Raw genomic sequence first — 21,351 nt, 5'->3', positions numbered from 1 at the left:
AAGAAAATCCTATTGAAATCAATGAGACCTACCCCCACATCTGTGTGTAGAATTGCACCCTATAATAAGAGCAAAACTTGTGCCCCAGGTGTTGTTTTTTTAAAGAATGGGTTGCTAATTGGTTAAAGTGCCATTATTCTGAGTCCTAAGATGTTCAGTTTTGATGGTAGCCTAATGCACAGCTGCAGGGTTTGGCACAGTATATCAAATTTCCTCAATGCCAATACCCCATCATTAATGTTGACCTTGTTGAAAATTAGTGAAAACACCCCCCAACATTCCCAGAAGCATAATCTTTTAGGCACCTTAAAGAACTTCTGCAGCTCAAGCAAGAGCCTCCGTTATATGGGGCCTAACTTACTCTTTCCCCCAATTATTAACAAGCTCAGAAGTTTGCTAAATAGTGTGGTATTCAGGTGCAGTGTTTCAGAAGGGGCTAAATACTGCAGGTGCATCACCAAATCTTTTACTTGACAATCCTTTGGCTCCTCCCTCTGTAAAGCTGTTACTAATGTTTTCATGTGTATATTTTGTGTGTATGTAACACTTCTGCTTGGATCACATTCTCTGTTAATTTTAGTGAAATGGAATTTGAAGCATGTGTGCTTAGATGTGCATTACCCTTTGTTTTGCATTATCCTAAAGGCAAAAAAACTCGTAACTCTTCTTTTCTTTTCTTTTCTTTTCTTTTCTTTTCTTTTCTTTTCTTTTCTTTTGTCAGGGAGGTCCTTCCAGGTGCCTCCTATTCTATTCTTTTCTCTCTCTGTGTGTTTTCTTTCTTTCTGTGTGTATAGTATAATTACTTGGAGTTAGCTAGTTGGTTGGTTAAAACAAATTAGGCAGGTGGCAATGGTAACAATTTTTTTCTTGATTTATTGGCAGAAGGCACCATTGCTGCAGCCTCTGTCTGTTCCAGGAAACCAATCAGTTATCCCTCTGCTGCCTTTCTCTTTTCCTTTCTGCCATAATATCTGCAGATAAAACAGGCATCCCAAGCCTGGCTTGCACTCCGCAGCCCTCAAATGTGGAGGAGGAATGCCTCACAGTACCCACTGACGCAAGCAGAAAGAAAAGTGTTCTTACACTCCTGCGTTTAGTGGTTTGGCTTTTATTTGCTTCTGTCCAAGGTCTTTTGCTCTGTAATATGCCGAAATTGCACTGTGCAGAAAACAGTTTCCCCTCACAAACTCCATATTCTTGCAGTTTGCCTTTCCCTAAATAGTGGCATGCCCCATTTTGTCTTCTGTATTTCCCAAATCCTTCCACTTTCTTCTTAAACTGCTGCAATAACCTTTCAACATGCCTGATTTAGAGAAACAAGTTATTGAGCTGTGTGTGTGTGTGTGTGTGTGTGTGTGTGTGTGTGTGTTCGTTCTGGCAGGAGGGCAGGAGGATGAATTTCTGGTCGGGCCAGTAAAAGTCTGACCTTTTGGCAACCCTAGAATTACAAGCCCATCCTGCTCCCCTTCCAGACTTCCTTCAAAGGAGAACTTGCCCTGTTTAAGAGTTTTGTGTGAGTAAATTGCTTATCCTTGCCCTGCCCTTGCTTCTCAGTCCCATTCAGGAAAGGAGGGGCTCCAAATGCACGCTGAATGGCATTTCCTACTCTGGAATTGGCAGCCCTTAATGCTGAGTTGAAAAGGGCGTAGGACTCTTTGGTTTTCACTTGTAAATCTATTAACATTTATTGCAGGTGTGCATACTTCATAAGCAAGAGCGAAAATGAGATCAATGTCTAGGGAGGATATATCAAAATGCTTCTGGGATTGTAAAACTCCATTGAAACCTGAACTCTCTGGGCTATATCTACCTAAATGCTACTCAGAGCAGATCCATTAAAATAAATAGGCTTAAGTTAGTCAGATCCATCAATTAATTGGGTCTGCTCTGAGTAAGACTTCGTTGGCTACACTCCTTGGTCTCTGGAAGCAAGTCAGTAATGCTGAACTTTCCCATTACTTACAAAGGAAATGCTTTCAGTAAGAAAACATTCCACACTAGATGAAATTTGGGATTCCGCCTCCCTTTACCTGTGTGTTCAGTGGGGAAAGAATTCAAATAGGTTGAGAATTTGTGAAACGGTTAAGGAATATCTCGTGTGAGATTAGCAGAAGGTGCTTGACTGCTGGGATTTTTTTTTTGCAGCATCTTTATAGCAATCTGGATGTTATGCAGTAGCATGGGCATAGCCAGGTTTTTTGTTGGAGGGGCATGTATTTTATTGGGGAGGGGGCAGAACCTCAGCTATATATTTTTATTGATTTTGTTGACTGCCCCTCCCTGCCCCCCTCCCGGCTACACCCATGTGCAGTAGCACATGAAACTTAAAATACTGTATTTGGAAACCCTGAGCTCATGTAGAAGCCTCTGCTGAGTGGCTGTTTTACGGTACTTTAGAAAACATAGGCAACTCCATATAGCACTGGTATACATCAGCAGCTGAGAAGGGAGCAACCTGTGATCTTCACTGCACACTTGGTTTGGTCTTCCTTTCTCAAATTGAGCAATGGAAAAGGATTTGTCATATCCTGCTGTGTGTTTTAAGGGCATGGCACTGTGTTTGGGCCAGGATTGTGGTTCAGTCAGCTATCGTCTTTTAGAGTGAGTTAGGAAGTATACTGATCCCACCTAGTGGTGAAGGATCAGTAACAGGCTGCAGAAGATGGGGAGGTGTTGTGTGTGTTTTTTTGAAAGAAAATGTGGTGGGCAGGGAAGAGGTGGCTGCACAGTAAACAATCTCTTAGGTCAGGGGTAGGCAACCTAAGGCCCGAGGGGCTGGATGCGGCCCAATCGCCTTCTCAATCCGGCCCGCGGACAGTCCGGGAATCAGCGTGTTTTTACATGAGTAGAATGTGTCCTTTTATTTAAAATGCATCTCTGGGTTATTTGTGGGGCATAGAAATTCATTCATTATTATTTTTTTCAAAATATAGTCCGGACCACCACATGGTCTGAGGGACCGCGGACCGGCCCACGGCTGAAAAAGTTTGCTGACCCCTGACTTAGGTCATCCATAGGGAAGACTCTCACACAGGTGTGCTAGAATCATTTTGGACCTCAAAAGGAGATTAAAGACGCAGAAGTTTGAACTTAAGAGCCTGCCCTTTATGGTTTCTGTGAAGTCACACACATGCAGTCTGGAACATTTAAGACATTTCTAGAGCTTCAGAGAGCATTTTAGTCTCTACCCTCGAGTAGGGAAACTCGGTGCCATGTGACTGACTTGAGAGTGAGAAAAATATCTCTCTTCCTCAGCTCTGGTTGTGAACTGCAAAGAGACAGCAGCAGCAGAAGAGTGCCCTATTGTTGGACCTATTACTTATAAAGCTCAGGGGGAGCTGGCAGATGCTGACAAATGCCTCCACCACCTACAAAGATATCCTGCTTGAGAAAGCCACAGGTTAAAGGGAAACAGTGTGCCCGAAGTGATCCTGCTCCTCCAGCTCCAGACCTGCCAAGATAACCCCCAGAACCCCAGAGCAGAGGTGGCAGCAGGCCTGAGTGGAAGCCCAGAGCCAAAGTTACAGTGCCCATCTGGCCTTATAAACTTTCTGGGCTCTGAGCCCTGCTCTTGAAGAAGAAAACCAGAATTCCTCTTCTGCTACAGATCAGGGCCACCATTACATACCAGGAAAGGATAGAGCAGCAGAGCAGAACGTAATAGGGACTTGCCAGCTACAAAGCAACACATTATTCTGATCATTATTATCACATTAGTCCTTGACCCGCTTGACCTTTCTGATAAGGCAGAATTTTGAGTCGCATACCAGGGACTGGCCACTTGGCCTTAGCATTATGTTATGAGCTTCTCTTGTGAACTTTGCTCATTCTGCTGTTGTGTCTCTCTCATACGTTCCTTATCTTTCCCTATGATTTGTACAGTACTCTTTCATTGGTTTCCAGACACATTCCTGACATTTATTATACCTTTATTATTTAAAAAAGAACTTTGATCACCGTGCCATATTTCGAATGCTCTTACATTTCCCCTCGTTGTTAACAATAAATATTGTGCTATCATCTCCTTGTGTGTGGCTTACTGGACTTAAAACAAAAATGTTGTTGAGCAAAGTTTCCTAGCTTGGAAGCCCACAGCCTTTTGTTCAGGAGTGTCGTATAATCGCATCCTGTCTGCACTGCTTGTACTTTACCAAGCAGGCATGCCACGATACAACCCTTTGACTTGGAGCTTATCTCTGAGAAATTCCCTTAATACTGTTGGATGAGATAGCTGCATCAGGGTCCCTGAATCTGAGAGTCTGGTGAGTCAATCCCTTGAATGGATTGTAGAGTTGTGTGAACCTTTTTTTTCTGTTTTAGAAAGCCTTCCACACAGCAGATATACACAGTTTAAGTAGTGTGGCTAATTGGAACATGCACTTTGCAGTAGTTCCCCCCTCCCTTCATTCCCCCCCCCTTACCTGAAAATAACAAGAGAGACAAACCTGGATAAGAAGAGTTCACTAATATGCTATCTCTGCATTCATCGCTAGGACTGATAGCACTTCCTCACCCCAGGGATTGTATCAGCATGGAGTGTATCCTTGATACTGAGTCAGTTTATAAGAAAGTTGTTTGAGCCTCTGGTTACTGTGGATTTTATGCTCGCCTTTAAAACTGCCTTTCTTGTGGCTTTAATGTCAGCTAGATGTGCAAGTGAGTTATGCACCCTACGCCTTACATCAGAGCTTTCCAAACTTTTGATGTTGGTGACACATTTTTTTAGACATGCATCATTTCGTGACCCAGTAATTCAGTTTTATTAGCAAAGAGGAGGCGAAACTAACCCCTTTCCAGCCCCAGGAGCATTTGCGTGACACACCTACACCCTGCAGTTGACACACTAACGTGTCACAACATAGAGTTTGGAAAGTTCTGCCTTATATTATCCATACATAATGGCAACATTATTCTATAAGCTGATATCCCTTTCCTAACTTGAATACAAAGTACCTTGGAATTTGTGTTTAGGAAGGATGTGTGTGAAATACTTTTTTTTTTTTTGTTAGGGCTACACTGGGAATTTAGACTTGATTAAGAGTTTTTTCACACAGCCTTTTACATTTGTATTGATGCAAACTGATTTTTCCCAACTAGATTTTTTAATGTTTTTAAAGTGCTCTTGTTTAGTGCTTCAGTTGTCACTTTCTGTATCGTATATTAAAGTACAGGCAACTCCCAATTTACACGGAGGTAGCGTTCCAATGCACCACACATTTAAGTGAAATTGCATATACAGTGGTACCTCTGGTTGCGAACGGGATCCGTTCCGGAGGCCCGTTTGCAACATGAAAAGCCCGCGACTTGAAGCACCATATCTGTGCAGGTGCGTGGCGTGATTTGGTCTTCTGCGCATGCAGAAGCGCGATTGGCAAAACCCAGAAGTAACCCTTTCCGATACTTCCGGATTGCCGCGGGACGCAATCTGAAAAAACGTAACATGAGGTATGACTGTACTTGAGACACCATTGAAAAAGCCTGCAAGCACCCCGTTCTGCCCCCACCATTCCCCGTTCCACCCCTTTTTAGGACTTTTTGGGTCACTTCCGGGCTCGGCGTTCAGCGTGATGTGAGTGTGCACAGTCACACAAATATTGAATGTGCATAAATTGTGGGGGTGGGGGCAGTTTGCTTGTACTAGCTTAATGTTCTTCTAAAAGATGTTCCAGAATAGTGAGATTGGTATTTGGAGCCTTGATAAGCAGTCTTGGTAGTAGGACTGTCATCACAACTTCTTACACATGTTCGCTTGAACTTAAAAAATTGTCATGAGGGCTAGATTCTTTTTCAGTGTAATAAAAACTAGTTCTCAGGATGTCTAATTCTGCTTCTAGATAACCAGATTCTATGTTTACATGGAAAACTTGGCGGCATGTACAGTGCCTATAATCCTTCCTAATGTACTACATATGTTTTCCATACAAGCTTTCAAACGTTATTACCTTTCTGTTAGTCTGTGAAATACTTGGGTCAATTGACCAACGGGTATGATCAAAAGCAGCTGAGGAGATGTGCAGAAGCTCATGTATGCTCTTTGAAGTTAACCCTCTCTGTGTCCTTTGTTTTTGTCTTGCCCTGCCTAGGTTTGAAAAGGGACGGATCTACACTTTTATTGGGGAAGTGGTCGTTTCTGTAAACCCTTACAAGAACTTGAATATCTATGGACGGGACATGATTGAGCAGTACAAAGGTCGGGAACTGTATGAGCGGCCCCCTCATCTCTTTGCTATTGCGGATGCTGCGTACAAAGCCATGAAGAGACGATCAAAGGATACCTGCATCGTAATATCAGGTGTGTTGCAGGGTACCTGCTACCTCCAACCTGAGTAACGCTCTAACAGCCCATTTGAAAGTTGAAGCAAAGGAAGTGAGTCTGGCTGCAATTGTGTTGTTTCTTCTAGTGCAGGGATGCAGCAGTCACCCTGTAGTTGTTGTTGTTTTTCCCTGTTTCCTGTTGTTTCCTGTTTACACACACACACACACACACACACACACAGCACTCAAGTGGCAGCAAAAGTACAATCAGCATTCCTAATTTTGCCCAAAGGGACCCAATTGAAATAATGTCACCCACCCAACGCTGCTTTTGGGATTGGCGTTAATGGTGCTAATATGGTTCCATTGGGTCAATCCGTGGCAAATTAGGAATACCGCCAGGCTGCTGGCTTGCAGCTTTGCTGAGGCTTGAAGTGTCAACAAAACTTCAAAAAACATAGGTGAAGCAATTCTACAAACTATGCTTTTAGCAGTGCGCATTTTCCAACTTTCTCCCTCTCTAACACCCACCTCGTCTCCAATTTAAAACTTAGAATATAAGGAGCTGTAATCTGTTGAATCAACCTCGGTTTAGGGGCAGACAGTGCTTTTTAAAGAGCTGAACATTGCTTGAGAGCTGTTTTGCTTCCTATGGTTTTCATGTTTCATTTTTTCCACACTGGTCAAAAGGGTTTTGCAGTGCTTTGAGGCAAATCCCGCCCTAAAACCTGTTCACCAGAAGCAAAAGTGGAATGAATTTACATACCACAAGTAAGCAGTTCCTCTTTCTGTCCATCTTCTACTGCCTCGACACAGTATGCAACTTTCTAGAATGCCATACAGAGATCTTGCCCACTTCTGCAGTTGATATTCTTCAACTGGAAAGGCTGCAAGTTGAATTTGGGACAGTGCATGGTCAACATATGTCCTTAAATTCAACTTGCATTAAAAACTGACAAACCAGAAATGACTTAAACAGCAAAATACTGTAGTACCATGTAGAGTGAATGCTAAGAATAAAATGTGTCCTCTTTATAACTACTACAACGTGATGGTTTTGAACTCTTGTGAAAGCTTAGAAAACATTTTTTCCCCTGTCTGTGCCCCCAGGTGAGAGTGGAGCCGGCAAAACAGAAGCAAGCAAATACATCATGCAATACATAGCTGCCATTACTAATCCAAGCCAGAGAGCTGAGGTAGAAAGGTAAGGCGACTATGGTCCTGGGAAGAGGGAACATGTTTGGAATGTAATATGGTACATGGGGCTGTCCTTGAATAATTACCTGGAAGCTTCAACAGCATCTTGCCGCTAAATTGTGTGAAGGATGGGGTGATGCTGATAGCAAAGGACACAATTGCCCCTACCTGGCCCCGTGGTTTCTAAGCACAGCTCCATGTGCTAGTGTTAAAATGGCTTGAGTCCTACATGTCTTCAGTGCTGTTTCTTTCTGTATGTTCCATTACAATCTGTACTGTTTGGTTCTTTGTCCTGGCCTTTGACACCCAATATATGTGCATCAGGGGAGGGACACTGTCTCAGTGGTCTAAACCACTGAGCCTTTTGGGCTTGCTGATCATAAGGTTGGCAGTTTGAATCCGTGTGACAGAGTGAACTCCCGTTGCTGTCCCAACTCCTGCCAACCTAGCAGTTTGAAAGCGTATCAGGGTGAGTAGATAAATAGGTATCACTCCGGTGGGAAGGTAAATGCCATTTCTTTGTGCTCTGGCACTTGTCACAGTGTTCTGTGTGCCAGAGGCGGTTTAGTCATGCTGGCCACATGACCCAGAAAAGCTGTCTGAGGACAAATGCCGGCTCCCTTGGCCTGAAAGCGGAGATGAGTGCCGCACCCCAGAGTCAAATTCTACTTGACTTAACTGTCCAGGGGTCCTTTACCTTTACGTGCTTTAGGGCTCACCCTATTCTTGTGAGTGTAATGTGTTTTAACTGTTTTAAGTTTTAAATTTAAAATTGTTCTAACCTGCCCTGGGACTAGCTGATGAAGGGCAGGTAATAAATTTAAAAATAAGAAGTAGAATGGCTCACCTTTGGGCTCCAAGGATACGTGGTTCATGCCCTAGGTTGCACATTTTCCTTCCATTGAAGGTATGCCTAGGTTCAAGAGTTGCTTTGGAAGTGCAGACTTGGGCCTGGATTTTATTGGGGAAGAGATTGAGCTTTCAATGTGCAATGTTGGAGTTGAACAGACTGTTTTTTTTTTATGGGGGTGAGCTTTAGATACAAACAAAGAATACAGTGTCCAGCAGTGCTGGATTAAGCCACATGCCGGAGGGGAGCTTTATGTTGAGACATGTTTTGGGCTACTTTGCTTGAGCCTTTCATGAGCACAGCTTTTTTAATCCCACAAAATCACTAATGTGGCCATTCCTCTGCTTGCATATAAAACATGTTGATATGCAAACTTAGAAATACATAACGTCTAGACCTGGTTTCCTGTTCCTTTTTGTGCCTGTCTGCTCTCCAAAGGGTGAAGAACATGCTGTTGAAATCCAACTGTGTCCTGGAAGCCTTTGGCAATGCCAAAACCAACCGAAACGACAATTCCAGCCGGTTTGGAAAGTATATGGATATCAACTTTGATTTCAAAGGGGACCCAATAGGTGGGCACATCAATAATTACTTGCTGGAAAAGGTAAGTTTGCCTTGCCAGTAAAAAGCCATCATGATTTTTCGTAGACTTACTTTAGAATGATGAGAAGGATTACCATATTGTATGCATCCGCTAAGGATAGCTCATGGGATAAGAACATGCCTTACTCCCAGCAGGACAAAAATCAAAAGAGTTGGCTTTAGCATAGTGAGCTTTCCAGAAAATAAAATCACAGCAGATGTCAAATGCCATGGTTTTAAAATAGAAGATCATGCCGCAGTAACAGAACTTTCTATTACATGTTCATTCATGGGTTGATGAAAACCTCACTTAAAAATGGACTAGATGGTGGGACTGTTTTGCTTTGCGTGACTATGAAAGCTGGCTGGCTTTCATGTGGATTTCTGTGACAGCATCTGGTGTTTTGGGTGTGTGTGGGTTTTTTTTAAGCATCTGCATTTGTTGCCCTCGAGCCTCTTTGCAGAATGAATGTAGTCTCAGCCTCTCTCTCTCCCTCTCTCTCCATCTCCATCTCAGTCTCAGGGGTTATTCCATATTTGGTACTCATATCCCCATTTGCTCATAGTGACACACTTGGGATAATTTATTTATTACAGTTATATCCCATCTTTCCCCTCCAAGGAACTTAAAAGTGGTGTGCACAGTTCTCCTCCTCATCATTTAATCCTCACAACAACAGTATAGGTTCGGCTGAGAGGCAATGACTGGCCCAGTATCACCCAGCGAGTTTTATGGCTGAGTGGGCATTTGAACCCTGGTTTCTCAGCTCCTAGTCCAACACTCTTAACGACTACATTGCACTCAATCTCAACCATTATAGCTGTGATGGCTTGCAAGGCATTTTAGTGATTTATTTTGGGTTGTTTTTTAAAAAGTGATGTTGGTTTCTCTCTCAAATTAAAACATGAAGGCATTTCTGCTGGTTTGGTAAGCATCCCATTTTTTAAGGAGTTGGCCCAGTTTGGTTCATTTGGAACAGGCCCTAGACAGTGGCGGAGGAAGGGGGTGCGGTCTGCCCCAGATGTCATCACTGGGGGTGTGTGTGACAAAATGAGTTGTTGTTTTTTTAAAAAAATGGGCTCACGAAACTTTTTAGGAATGACATGGTGACTTAGGCGCCTGCAGGTTCTGTGCTGCCTGAAATGGCAGCGTGGGACCTGCGTCTGCCTATTGCCTCTCCCTCAGCCGCCCCATAGCTGAGAGGAAGGCAGCGGAGAGGCTCCAAGCATCAGAGAGGCTTGCCCCACCCCCATAAGCGTGGATCGCCCTGCCCCATAAGCGTGGATCTCCTCGCCCCCAGCTGCAGGACACAACCCCACACCAGGCACCCGAGCGGCTAGGTAGGCCGCTCGCCCTAGATACAGTACTTGAGAAGAGTTCTGAAATCTTGGATTACCTAGGAAGAATGGACTAAATTTAATGATTGTTTAATTAAATATGTTAAATTAATTGGAAACAGCTTGCAGATACTTAATTGGCTTAGGATTTTATATAAGTTAAGTGATGAATTAATATGTTCAATTTCAAAATGAAAAGATTTAAGGATGTTAAATGTTCAAGTTAAATTTTATAAGAACTATGATTTGGAAAACCGTTAAAAGGACATGCATTGAAATTCAACCAAGGGGAAGCGAGGAAGTGACTTAACAATGTTAATAAGTGTAATTTTTAATAAGGTTATGATTTACATTTGTTTGTCTTAGTTTGTTTATAATTTTCTGAAAATCAATAAAAAAAATTGGGGGAAAAAAAGAATCTTGGATTACCTAAAAATACTAATAGAAATAATACCCTATTTGTCATTGACATGTCCTCTTTCAGCCAGCTTTTTTGTTGCTCTAAAGTGCTTAATAGTAACTTTTGGGCATTCCATCCCACCTTTAAGTGGCTCAGCAAATAGACCATAGCAGTCCTGCGCCTCTGTTGTAAATCCAAAGTGTAACTGCTGCCAATGCTCTTTACCTAGTTGCTTGTTCAATTGCAGTACTAAAAAAAACACCACACCACCTATATATATTGGACTTTTCAATTTGCGGGGGTGGGGGTGGGGAGAGACATTGACAACAAATCATCAAAAATTTACAAACAGACTCAGTACATCAAAACAGTATAGACATGTTGCTAACTAACTAATGTTATATAGGAGGTTTCCCATTCTGGTGTTCTGGCCTGAGCCCTCTAAAACTTTGCCATGACACCACTGATGCCTTAGTCAAGAGACTTAAACTATGTTGGGTAGCAAAGCCAACTCGTAATCTTTCCCTTGTTTCTCTCTTGTTTCTCTCTAGTCACGGGTGATTGTGCAGCAGTCAGGAGAGCGCAACTTTCACTCCTTCTACCAGGTGAGCTGTTAGCTTGGTATGCCAAGGTGAAATCAGCAGCCTTGTGAGTGAGTGCCTCTGAATTCACAAAGACCGCTTGATTGCATTTTGCAGTGTCCCTCATTGTGTGTGATCTTTTCGACAGATGCCACATCCCACTTTGTTCACTAATCCATGCAGGGTATACGCTTGGCTTTGACTTGCCATTTGCTAAATACAGTAACTTACAGATCATCAGCTCCAACCCCTTGCTCTGCTCAAAGGCAGGCTCTTCAAGCCTTACTCATCCAAATCTAATCCTCATTGGGTTTTTTGTTTTTGTTTCTCTTGGAAGGGTTGGTGATGCTGGTTCTAGGTACAGATGGAAATAATTTTCCTATACTTCCTGCAAGCAATTAGAGTAACTGGATTCCTGTCTTGAACTCCTCTGCAGCAGACTATTCCTTTGGGGTAGTCATTTCCAAAAAGACAACCTATGTAATTAGCTAGGGTTAGAAAGTGGTCTTGTAAGGTTGCCTGCTATAGTTTCCTGCCTTAATGGCAGTACATTGTGTTGCTAAATCTCCTCTGTACAACTTTTTTATTAAATAATAATAATAACATAATAATTTATTATTTATACCCTGCCGATCTGGCTGGGTTTCCCCAGCCACTCTGGGCGGCTTCCAACAGAACACTAAAATACAATAACCTGTTAAACATTAAAAGCTTCCCTAAACAGGGCTGCCTTCAGATGTCTTCTAAAAGTCTGGTAGATATTGTTCTCTTTGACATCTGGTGGGAGGGTGTTCCACAGGGCGGGTGCCACTACTGAGAAGGCCCTCTGCCTGGTTCCCTGTAACTTGGCTTCTTGCAGTGAGGGAACCACCAGAAGGCCATCAGTGCTGGACCTCAGTGTCCTGGTAGAATGATGGGGGTGGAGACGCTCCTTCAGGTGTACTGGACCGAGGCCGTCTAGGGCTTTAAAGGTCAGCACCAACACTTTGAATTGTGCTCGGAAACGTACTGGGAGCCAATGTAGGTCTTTCAAGGCCAGTGTTATGTGGTCTCGGCGGCCGCTCCCAGTCACCAGTCTAGCTGCCGCATTCTGGATTTGTTGTAGTTTCCAGGTCACCTTCAAAGGTAGCCCCACATAGAGCGCATTGCAGTAGTCCAAGCGAGAGATAACCAGAGCATGCACCACTCTGGCGAGACAGTTCACAGGCAGATAGGGTCTCAACCTGCATACTAGATGGAGCTGATAAACAGCTGCCCTGGACACAGAATTGACCTGCGCCTCCATGGACAGCTGCAAGTCCAAAATGACTCCCAGGCTGCGCACCTGGTCCTTCAGGGGCACAGTTACCCCATTCAGGACCAGGGAGTCCTCCACACCTGCCCACCTCCTGTCCCCCAAAAACAGTACTTCTGTCTTGTCAGGATTCAGCCTCAATCTGTTAGCCACCGTCCATCCTCCAGCCTCCTCCAGACACTCTCACAGGACCTTCACCGCCTTCACTGGTTCTGATTTGAAAGAGAGGTAGAGCTGGGTAGGGTGATTCTGTCATAGTTTTGTGCCATCAGATAAAGAACTCACCTTTTTGAGATCTCTTCAGTGTGTTTTGAAAACTGCAGAGAAACCCCTTCCCTCCCTTTCAAATTCCAGCGATAGCTTAGTAAAATTAATTTAGGTGGACTAAATGATCATTATTATTTATTAAATTTGTATACCGCCCTTCATCCAAAGTTCCCAGGGCAGTTCACAGCAGAAAAATACATAGTAAAACAAAAACACATGGACCAAGGTGCCACATTTATAAGGGCAGACAAGGTGACCTGAGATTGGCCAGCCCTTCTGACCCATAGGGAAATTTTTCTACTCTCAAATATGACAGTGAGCTCTTGCGTGTGAAGCAAAACCCCAGCCATGCATCCGAGAGGAAATGTAATTGCTCCTCTAGTATTAAGACTGCCCCATCCAAAATCCCAGAGTTGCCAGGTGGAAGATCTTAAAGGGTGGAGCAAATATGTTATTGAACAATATTTACTGCAGTATACACTGCCAGGGTTTTAACCACGGGAAGGCTATACCCCCTGCCTCCCAGAAATAATTTTGTGGAAAGGGGGAGATCAACCTCTTGCCATCCATTGAGTCAGTAGTGAAGGAGCAGCTGCTCCATTTCTTGCTTTCTTCTTTCCTCCTCAGTCCATGTTCCTCTTGAACCATGTCTCTTCAGATTGTGGGCCTGTGTGCAGGAGCTGTACACAGGCATGGGCAGAAGAAAGATTGGGATCTACTGGTAGTTCTCTGGGTCATTTGCAGTGAATTAACAAGGGTTTCTAACTACTAATAGCTTTAATAATAGAACCAACAAAGGTGACTTTTCCCACATAAATTGGTATTGAAAACAAACGCCTAAGCTTAGAATATGTTCTGAGGAACTCCTGTCCATCATTTCTAACTATATGTCTTTCGTACCTGGCTTTGGTAGGGGACGTGGATGGCGCTGTGGGTTAAACCACAAAGCCTAGAGCTTGCTGATCAGAAGGTCGGCGGTTCGAATCCCCACAACAGGGTGAGCTCCCGTTCCTTGGTCCCTGCCCCTGCCAACCTAGCAGTTCGAAAGCAAGTAGATAAATAGGTACCTCTCCTGCAGAAAGGTAAACAGTGTTTCCATGCGCTGCTCTGGTTTGCCAGAAGCAGCTTAGTCATGCTGGCCACATGACCTGGAAGCTGTACGCCAACTCCCTTGGCCAATAAGGCCAGATGAGTGCCGCAACCCCAGAGTCGTCTGCGACTGGACCTAATAGTCAGGGGGTCCCTTTACCTTTACCTGGCTTAGGTATGTATATCTTGGGGTTTTAGAAACAGAGAAGGTAGATTCAATGAACCTGAAGTCTGCCCACCCCTGCTGTACAGCATTTACAACTTTTTAAGTACTTTAATTGTTGATAGTAACAATCGTATAAAAGCTGAAAAAGAAATTAATTTGGATAAATGACTCTCCGACTTTCTCTTCAGCTACTCCAAGGAGGTTCTGAGCAGCTTCTACGTTCCTTACATCTACATAAGGATTTATCTGCATACAGCTATATTGGTACTGGAGTGCAGTTAAAGGTGAGGGTGTTGCCTACTCATGAGGAATCTCTTTTTCTTGGTCCTTTTGAACTGTGGCTTGATCAGCCATACTATGGACTCTGTGCAGCTCCAGCTGAATTTATGCATTTATGCCAATTTAGTTAGCTGGTTTGGGCATAATGCTAATAGTTTAGCATTATAACGCTAATAGTTTAGCATTATGAGAACAAGCCTTGGACACATGTGTTCCTCCCTTCCTACTCAACAAAGCTCACACGGAGGAATTAGAAAACTTCTGCTTTTGTTCAGTTTTGGATTGACCACAAACCTGCACAAGCTGCAGTTGTTTTTACCAATGTTGAATGGAAACAGCCCAATAGATGTAGACGAATCAAAGTGGTCACATTTCTCTCTCTTTCTTCCGACGTAGATCATGCACCAGGGTTGACCAAGGCAGTTTCAGTTCCCAAACCAATCTGAAGTTAATCCGGATAATCAGCTTTATTCCAAAGTGTCTATAGAGTTGTCTGACCACCACCCACTTGAGTACCTTGTCCCCAAAATGCAAATATATGAGATTGACCTAGAGTTGACCTAGAGTTTAACAGGGTCAAGCAATGGTTTCTTAAACTAGAGTGTCACAACTGCCTCCTTAAAACCACGGGAAGCACTCATTTAAAAGAGAGAAGGGGAGAAAAAGAATGCTGACCATCTATAGTTCGATTTTGCTTTTCTTGGATTATACCAGCATATTGTGGCTTGAAATTCTCCACATGCCTTGTGTACATCCTTTGGTAAAATAGGCTGAAACAATTGCAATTGGTTAGCCATGGCTACCAGCTATGATGGCTATGTTCTGCCTCCACTGCTGGAGGCAATATGTCTCTGAATACCAGTTAATAGGAATCACAGGTGTGGAAAATGTTTGTTGCACTCGGGTCCTGGGCTTCCTACAGGCATCTGGCTGACCACTGTGAGAACAGAATACTGCACTAGATGTGCCATTGGCCTGATCCAGAGGCTTTTTAATGTTCTTAACTAAGTGGCCTTTCAGCACAGACTCCGCAGTCATCGTGGCATGTGAAATGGATTATCCACTATAGGTTATCTACTATACAGTGGTACCTCGGGTTACATACGCTTCAGGTTACATATGCTTCAGGTTACAGACTCCACTAACCCAGAAATAGTACCTCGGGTTAAGAAATTTGCTTCAGGATGAGAAAAGAAATCACGCGGCGGCAGCAGCGGGAGGCCCCCTAAAGTGGTGCTTCAGGTTGAGAACAGTTTCAGGTTAAGAACGGACCTCCGGAATGAATTAAGTACCTAACCAGAGGTACCACTGTATACTGAAGACATATAGACTTCTACCTGATGATAAATTGACTCTGAGGAATTGTCATAGCTCAAACCACACAGGACGTTTTCTGTTTTCAGAGTAAATATTGTGCAATATCTCCAGGGTTTTCTTCTTCTTTTCAACTCACCAGTGCAGAAATGTCCGCCATGATTTTTCTTGTCTAATACTGCACCATCAGTGTGCATGCAGTGGTCTTGCATCTGATTGATTTGTTGTTGCTGCTGCTTCTTTTTCAGTGTTCTATTAATGACGGTGCTGACTTCAAAGCTGTCGCTGATGCTATGAAAGTAATTGGATTTGAACCAGAGGAGGTTCAGACAGTATACAAAATTCTAGCTACCATTCTCCATTTGGTGAGTAAGGGGGCGCCATGTACACAGATATGGATCTCTGGGCTGCTAACATGCTGAGGTGTGTGTGTTGATTTGAGGAATAATCAGGAGAGCGAGAGCGAAAGAGCACACTTTGATGGAGTGGCATTATGACAGAGCTGCAGCTCTGGAAGAGTAGACCACTTGTTTCTCCACAAATTCAATATTTCCTGTCAGTACCAAGCAAATGTAGAGATCGCTACTCTCTTTTGTCCAAATCTCATATTGGATCTGACTAAGGAAAGCTGTTGAATGCTTCTCAAATTTAATTGCCTGGGATGATTAGCACATTTTAGGCTTAGAATCCCTTCACTGGGGAAGGAATAGAATACTCTGTACTAGCATATACTTATTACGTGGGACTTATCTAGCAGATAAGCCAGCAATCAATGTTTCATTTTTAAATGAGTTTATGACAAATGTGTCACTGTTTTGACAAAATGGCAGAAGACCTGACTCCAGCTCTGTTCCTTCATATGGAGGTAGAAGTGGAGTTCCTAGAACACTGGAGGCGAGGGCACAAATTGTTTGTTCTGCCTCCTTCACATTTGCGTCTTGTAAATTGACTGGAATAGTAGGTTTTGCGGTTGTTGGGTTTTTTTAAGGAGATTGCAGTGGAGTGAAAGAATTGGAGCTTAAGCCTTTTCAGCAACTTGGGAGCTGCTTCCTAACAAGGATCTTCATGAAGCTGCATTTATCTGTAACAGAAAAGAGAAACGCACCAGGAAAGAGAGTTAAAAGGACTTCTCATTTGGGATGGTTGAGGCGTCCAGTATGCTGGGTTTGGACGTCCCATTGCTCAGAAAGACAGGGAACATGTCATAAAGTTCCTCCTTCAGTTTATTCCTTGCCTTTGCAAGGACAGGCTTCTCTCTAACCTTCCCACCTTTCGTTGGATGACTTCAGGATTTCCCCTCTTACCTATCTTTGTTTTCCTAGATCTCTAGTTTTTTCTTCCATCTTCTTGGTTGTAAAGGTAAAGGTAAAGGGACCCCTGACCATTAGATCCAGTTGTGGCTGACTCTGGGGTTGCGGTGCTCATCTCGCTTTATTGGCCAAGGGAGCTGGCATACAGCTTCCGGGTCACGTGGCCAGCATGACTAAGCCACTTCTGGCCAAACAGAGCAGCACACGGAAACACCGTTTACCTTCCCGCCGGAGCGGTACCTATTTATCTACTTGCACTTTGACGTGCTTTCGAACTGCTAGGTTGGCAGGAGCAGGGACCGAGCAACGGGAGCTCACCCCGTCACGGGGATTCGAACCGCTGACCTTCTGATCGGCAAGTCCTAGGCTCTGTGGTTTAACCCACAGTGCCACCCGCGTCTTGGTTTTTGTTTTTGCTTAAACACCCTCCTCCTTAAATTTGCTGTCTCTTTTGTCTTTTGCCTATCCTCCTTTCCCCATGGCTCCGTTTAGAGAAGTCAGGCGAAACCGCAAAGGAAACAGTTCAGTGTGAGAGAACAGCTAAATGTAAAAAAAAAATCACAGGTGCCTGAGACTGAGTTTCTAGCCCAGGGGTCAGCAAACTTTTTCAGCAGGGGGCCGGTCCACTGTCCCTCAGACCTTGTGGGGGGCCGGTCTATATTTTTGGGGGGGGGGGATGAATGAATTCCTGTGCCCCACAAATAACCCAGAGATGCATTTTAAATAAAAGGACACATTCTACTCGTGTAAAAACACGCTGATTCCTGGACCATCCGTGGGCCGGATTTAGAAGGCAATTGGGCCGGATCCGGCCCCTGGGCCTTAGTTTGCCTACCCATGCTCTAGCTGTAAACTTCTGTAGTCGGCCTGCTCCTGTTGCTGTTTAGTCATGTCCGACTCTTCGTGACCCCATGGACCAGAGCACGCCCGGCACTCCTGTCTTCCACTGCCTCCCGCAGTTTGGTCAAACTCACACTGGTAGCTTCGAGAACACTGTCCAACCATCTTGTCCTCTGTCGTCCCCTTCTCCTTGTGCCCTCCATCTTTCCCAACATCAGGGTCTTTTCCAGGGAGTCTTCTCTTCTCATGAGGTGGCCAAAGTACTGGAGCCTCAGCTTCAGGATCTGTCCTTCCAGTGAGCACTCAGGGCTGATTTCCTTCAGAATGGAGAGGTTTGATCTTCTTGCAGTCCATGGGACTCTCAAGAGTCTCCTCCAGCACCAGAATTCAAAAGCATCAATTCTTCGGCGATCAGCCTTCTTTATGGTCCAGCTTTCACTTCCATACATCACTACTGGGAAAACCATAGCTTTAACTATACAAACCTTTGTTGGCAAAGTGATGTCTCTGCTTTTTAAGATGCTGCAGCTTAAGGATGCTCTGACTTGGTGTCTCAGTTGCACCTGGAATTAATATGGGTGTCTGCTTCCCAAGCACCATCTCTCATCCCAGGGAGTCCTAATATGCCAACTGCTGCCACTAGATGGAATCCAACACCAAGGAGCAACAAAGGAGTCACAGAGATGTTGATCTCACCATATCAGGTGGTGTGGAAAGAGTTCACAAAGAGGGTAGGCCCCTTTGATGCCATTTTGGGTTTCTCATCATCTTCCTGCCGTGTCATCTTGGAAGGGTGTAGCCCAGACCATTCTCTATTATAAGCAGCAGTAGCCTTCCCGCTATATTCAACTCTCAGGAAAATGTAGTCTCCCCCCCCCCCCCCAGCATCAGCTAGCACTGCATCTCTGTATGCTATAGATCTCCCTCAACTTCCCTCAACTTTTCCAGGGGTCCCCCCCAGCGTTATTATATTTTTATATTAAAAGAAGGTGTTCGAATAATTAAGCAGGCTGTTATTGTTGGCATAAATCCCAGTTAGTTCACTAGGAGCAGGAAAGGGAGTCTAAAATCTCTTTTAAAATCTTCTCGAGCTGGTACTGATTCATCCGATATCAGCAGATTGGACTTGCCCAAAGCAACCATCCAACTGAGCCACATCCTCACACAGTATTCTTCAGATGGCTCCAACCAATGTTCCCCTGTGCCACATGCACTTAAAGTGGGTTTATTTTCTCACCTTCTCAGTTCTCCTCCTTTAAGGTCATCTTCTTAATGGCTATCACCACCACTCACAGAATCTGTGCTAGGAGCTTTCAGCATAAAAAACCATCTGCTTTTTTTCACCAGCACAAGATTCAACCTTTATTCCAACCTTTATTCCAAGTATTGCTTTGGACTTCCATAGTGAACAAGAACTGATTTTCCCTTCCCTTTGCCTGTGCTCCTCTCAACCAAGAGAGAGTATATGGTATAAGCTCAAAGAGCACTGAAGAAGTGCATTAAAAATACATAGTACATTTCTTATTCCCTTTTTCAATTCCTTTCAACCTAGATCCGTATGGGGGAAAGCCTCAAGCACTATCCTAGCCATGTGGCTCAAAACTCGTATTTTTCTGGCACATAGAGACCCAACAACTCCCAAAGGACCAGAACATCAGAGCCCAGTCAACAAGGGCAGCAGTGGCTTCAATGGCTTTTCCCATTATTGCTCCTTTCTTAGAGATTTGTAAGGTAGCCACATGGAAGTCTTCTGTAGCCTTTAACAAACATTACAGAATAGGCACCTCTGCTGAGGTAGCCTTTTGAAGGAGAGTGCTTCAACATATTCTCCTTCCATCATAATATTTTCCACTGACTTGTGTGGCTGGAGTGAATGAGGCATCCAATCCTCACCCTAGCAAAGCCACTGATCAGGGGATCTCATATACGTCCAACTCCCAATAGACTGTGATCTACTCACAGTATTAAAACTGGCAGTGATCTACCCATTGTCGTAAAAAGACTGGCAGTGATCTACCCAGAGTTGCGGAGCTTTTCTTAGGAAGACAAAGTTGTGGAGTTTGAGCTTTTTTTAGTAAGACAAAGTTGGGGTTTTTTTTTTGCTGAGGGGCCAGAGATCAACCAGGATCTACCAGGAACACCCCGTGATCTACCAGCTCGCGATCTACCTGTTGGACATGCCTGTATACCTTCAACACTGGGAATTTGTCAAAGCCTCCAGCTCATATCAGGTAGTTCCTTTCCCCAAAAGAAGAAATTACTGAACTCCTGGAGCCACATTCTTTTGTTTCAAATTATTTTAGTCCAGGACTTCTTTCCCCATCTCTGTCTCAAGCTTTACCATAGGATGGAACTGGAGCAAGAGCTTAATGATTTAATTTAATCTAAAACAATTTTCCATTTAACAAAGTCACTTAAATTAGGGCCAGCATACGTCCGTCCAGACATTACTGGGATTTCCCAGACATTACTGGGATTTCAAAGGTGGAATTGCCATCCAGGGGAAATTTCCCAAAAGCAGCACTTTGTTCTAGATCTTAGGCAAGTCAATTGAAAAATCGTCATTTTTCGGCACAACAACTTTGGGGTTTTTCTTAAAAAAAAGAAAGAAGCTCGAGAAATTTGGTGTCTTCCTAACAACTTGCTCAACAACATTTGGGGTGTCCTGGTCTTTACTTTCTTTACAGCAACCCTACTTAAATACAAAATAAAACAAAATGCAAATAACATTCCACGTTGGGGTGGAAAATTATAAATGTTCAATAATTCATTTAGTACATTGGGAACTACGGTCGGTGTTTGTCGTTTTTATATCTGTTGTGCAAATATATCCATACGTGGAGTCCAGATGATGGAGAACTTCCTTTGTATGCTGTTGTCTTTGAAAAGTTGTTTTCGCATATGCTGCTAATGCAGATAAACTTTTTGTACTGTCGGAGGGGGAGAGTGTTCCTTTCACTATTGGAGCACCAATCTCTTTGCCACCATTAGTACACCATCAGAAATTTGCTTTTTTAGTTCTCAAGTGTCCCCAGAACCCCAGGCTTCAGAGGTTGCCTGGGAGAAGCTTCATGGCCGGGGTGTCCAAACTTTTTTCAAAGAGGGCCAGATTTGATGATGTGAACATGCATGAGGGCCGACCAAAGTTGTTGACCTTTTTAGGATTTTACCCCAAAGTTGTTGACCACGGGGAGGAACTGCCTGTGGGTGGATTAGGCCCCCAAAATGGACTTTGGACATGCCTGCCTTATGGCTTGGAATTCCTTTTCATTTATTTCTGTTTCCATAGTGTAGGGCTTTCCTACCTATCCATGTCTATTTTTACGTAGCGCAGCAGCTCCCTTCACCTACCCATTCTATTCTGCAATGTTATTTTTCTGGCGTGCCACTGGGCTTGACAACCTAAAGTTGTTTTCTTTATTTCTTTTTTCTCTCTGGCTCCACTTGCAGCTGATCCAGTTTTCCTCTTGCCTTCTCTGACGCTCTTTCCTCCTCCTGTAAGATTTTCCTTTGTTGTCCTTTTGTCTCTTTCAGCCACTGTTCCCTTTCACTTGTAAATTTCCTGGAACCTTCTTTGGACACTCCACTG

General features: G+C 43.8%; 1 protein-coding gene across 3 annotated transcripts in view; it reads left to right on the top strand.

Moving 5' to 3' along the window:
• Positions 1-21,351, top strand: part of MYO1D (myosin ID) — a 176,061-nt gene that overhangs the window by 23,670 nt on the left and 131,040 nt on the right. For all 3 annotated transcript variants that reach the window (XR_013978544.1, XR_013978545.1, XM_080976566.1), the window contains exons 2-7: positions 6,084-6,292; positions 7,366-7,459; positions 8,741-8,906; positions 11,174-11,227; positions 14,208-14,303; positions 15,861-15,977. Coding sequence is in view for 1 of the 3 variants with exons in the window: in XM_080976566.1 (XP_080832692.1) it covers positions 6,084-6,292; positions 7,366-7,459; positions 8,741-8,906; positions 11,174-11,227; positions 14,208-14,303; positions 15,861-15,977 (736 nt within the window). In the remaining 2 variants the exon portion in view is untranslated. The remainder of the gene's footprint in view (positions 1-6,083; positions 6,293-7,365; positions 7,460-8,740; positions 8,907-11,173; positions 11,228-14,207; positions 14,304-15,860; positions 15,978-21,351) is intronic.

The sequence above is a fragment of the Podarcis pityusensis genome (genome assembly GCF_964106645.2).
Source record: "Podarcis pityusensis genome assembly, chromosome: 13".
In the NCBI taxonomy this organism is placed as follows: domain Eukaryota; kingdom Metazoa; phylum Chordata; class Lepidosauria; order Squamata; family Lacertidae; genus Podarcis; species Podarcis pityusensis.
Note: the sequence above shows the minus strand (reverse complement) of the source record. Positions and strands in the feature narration are given on the sequence as shown.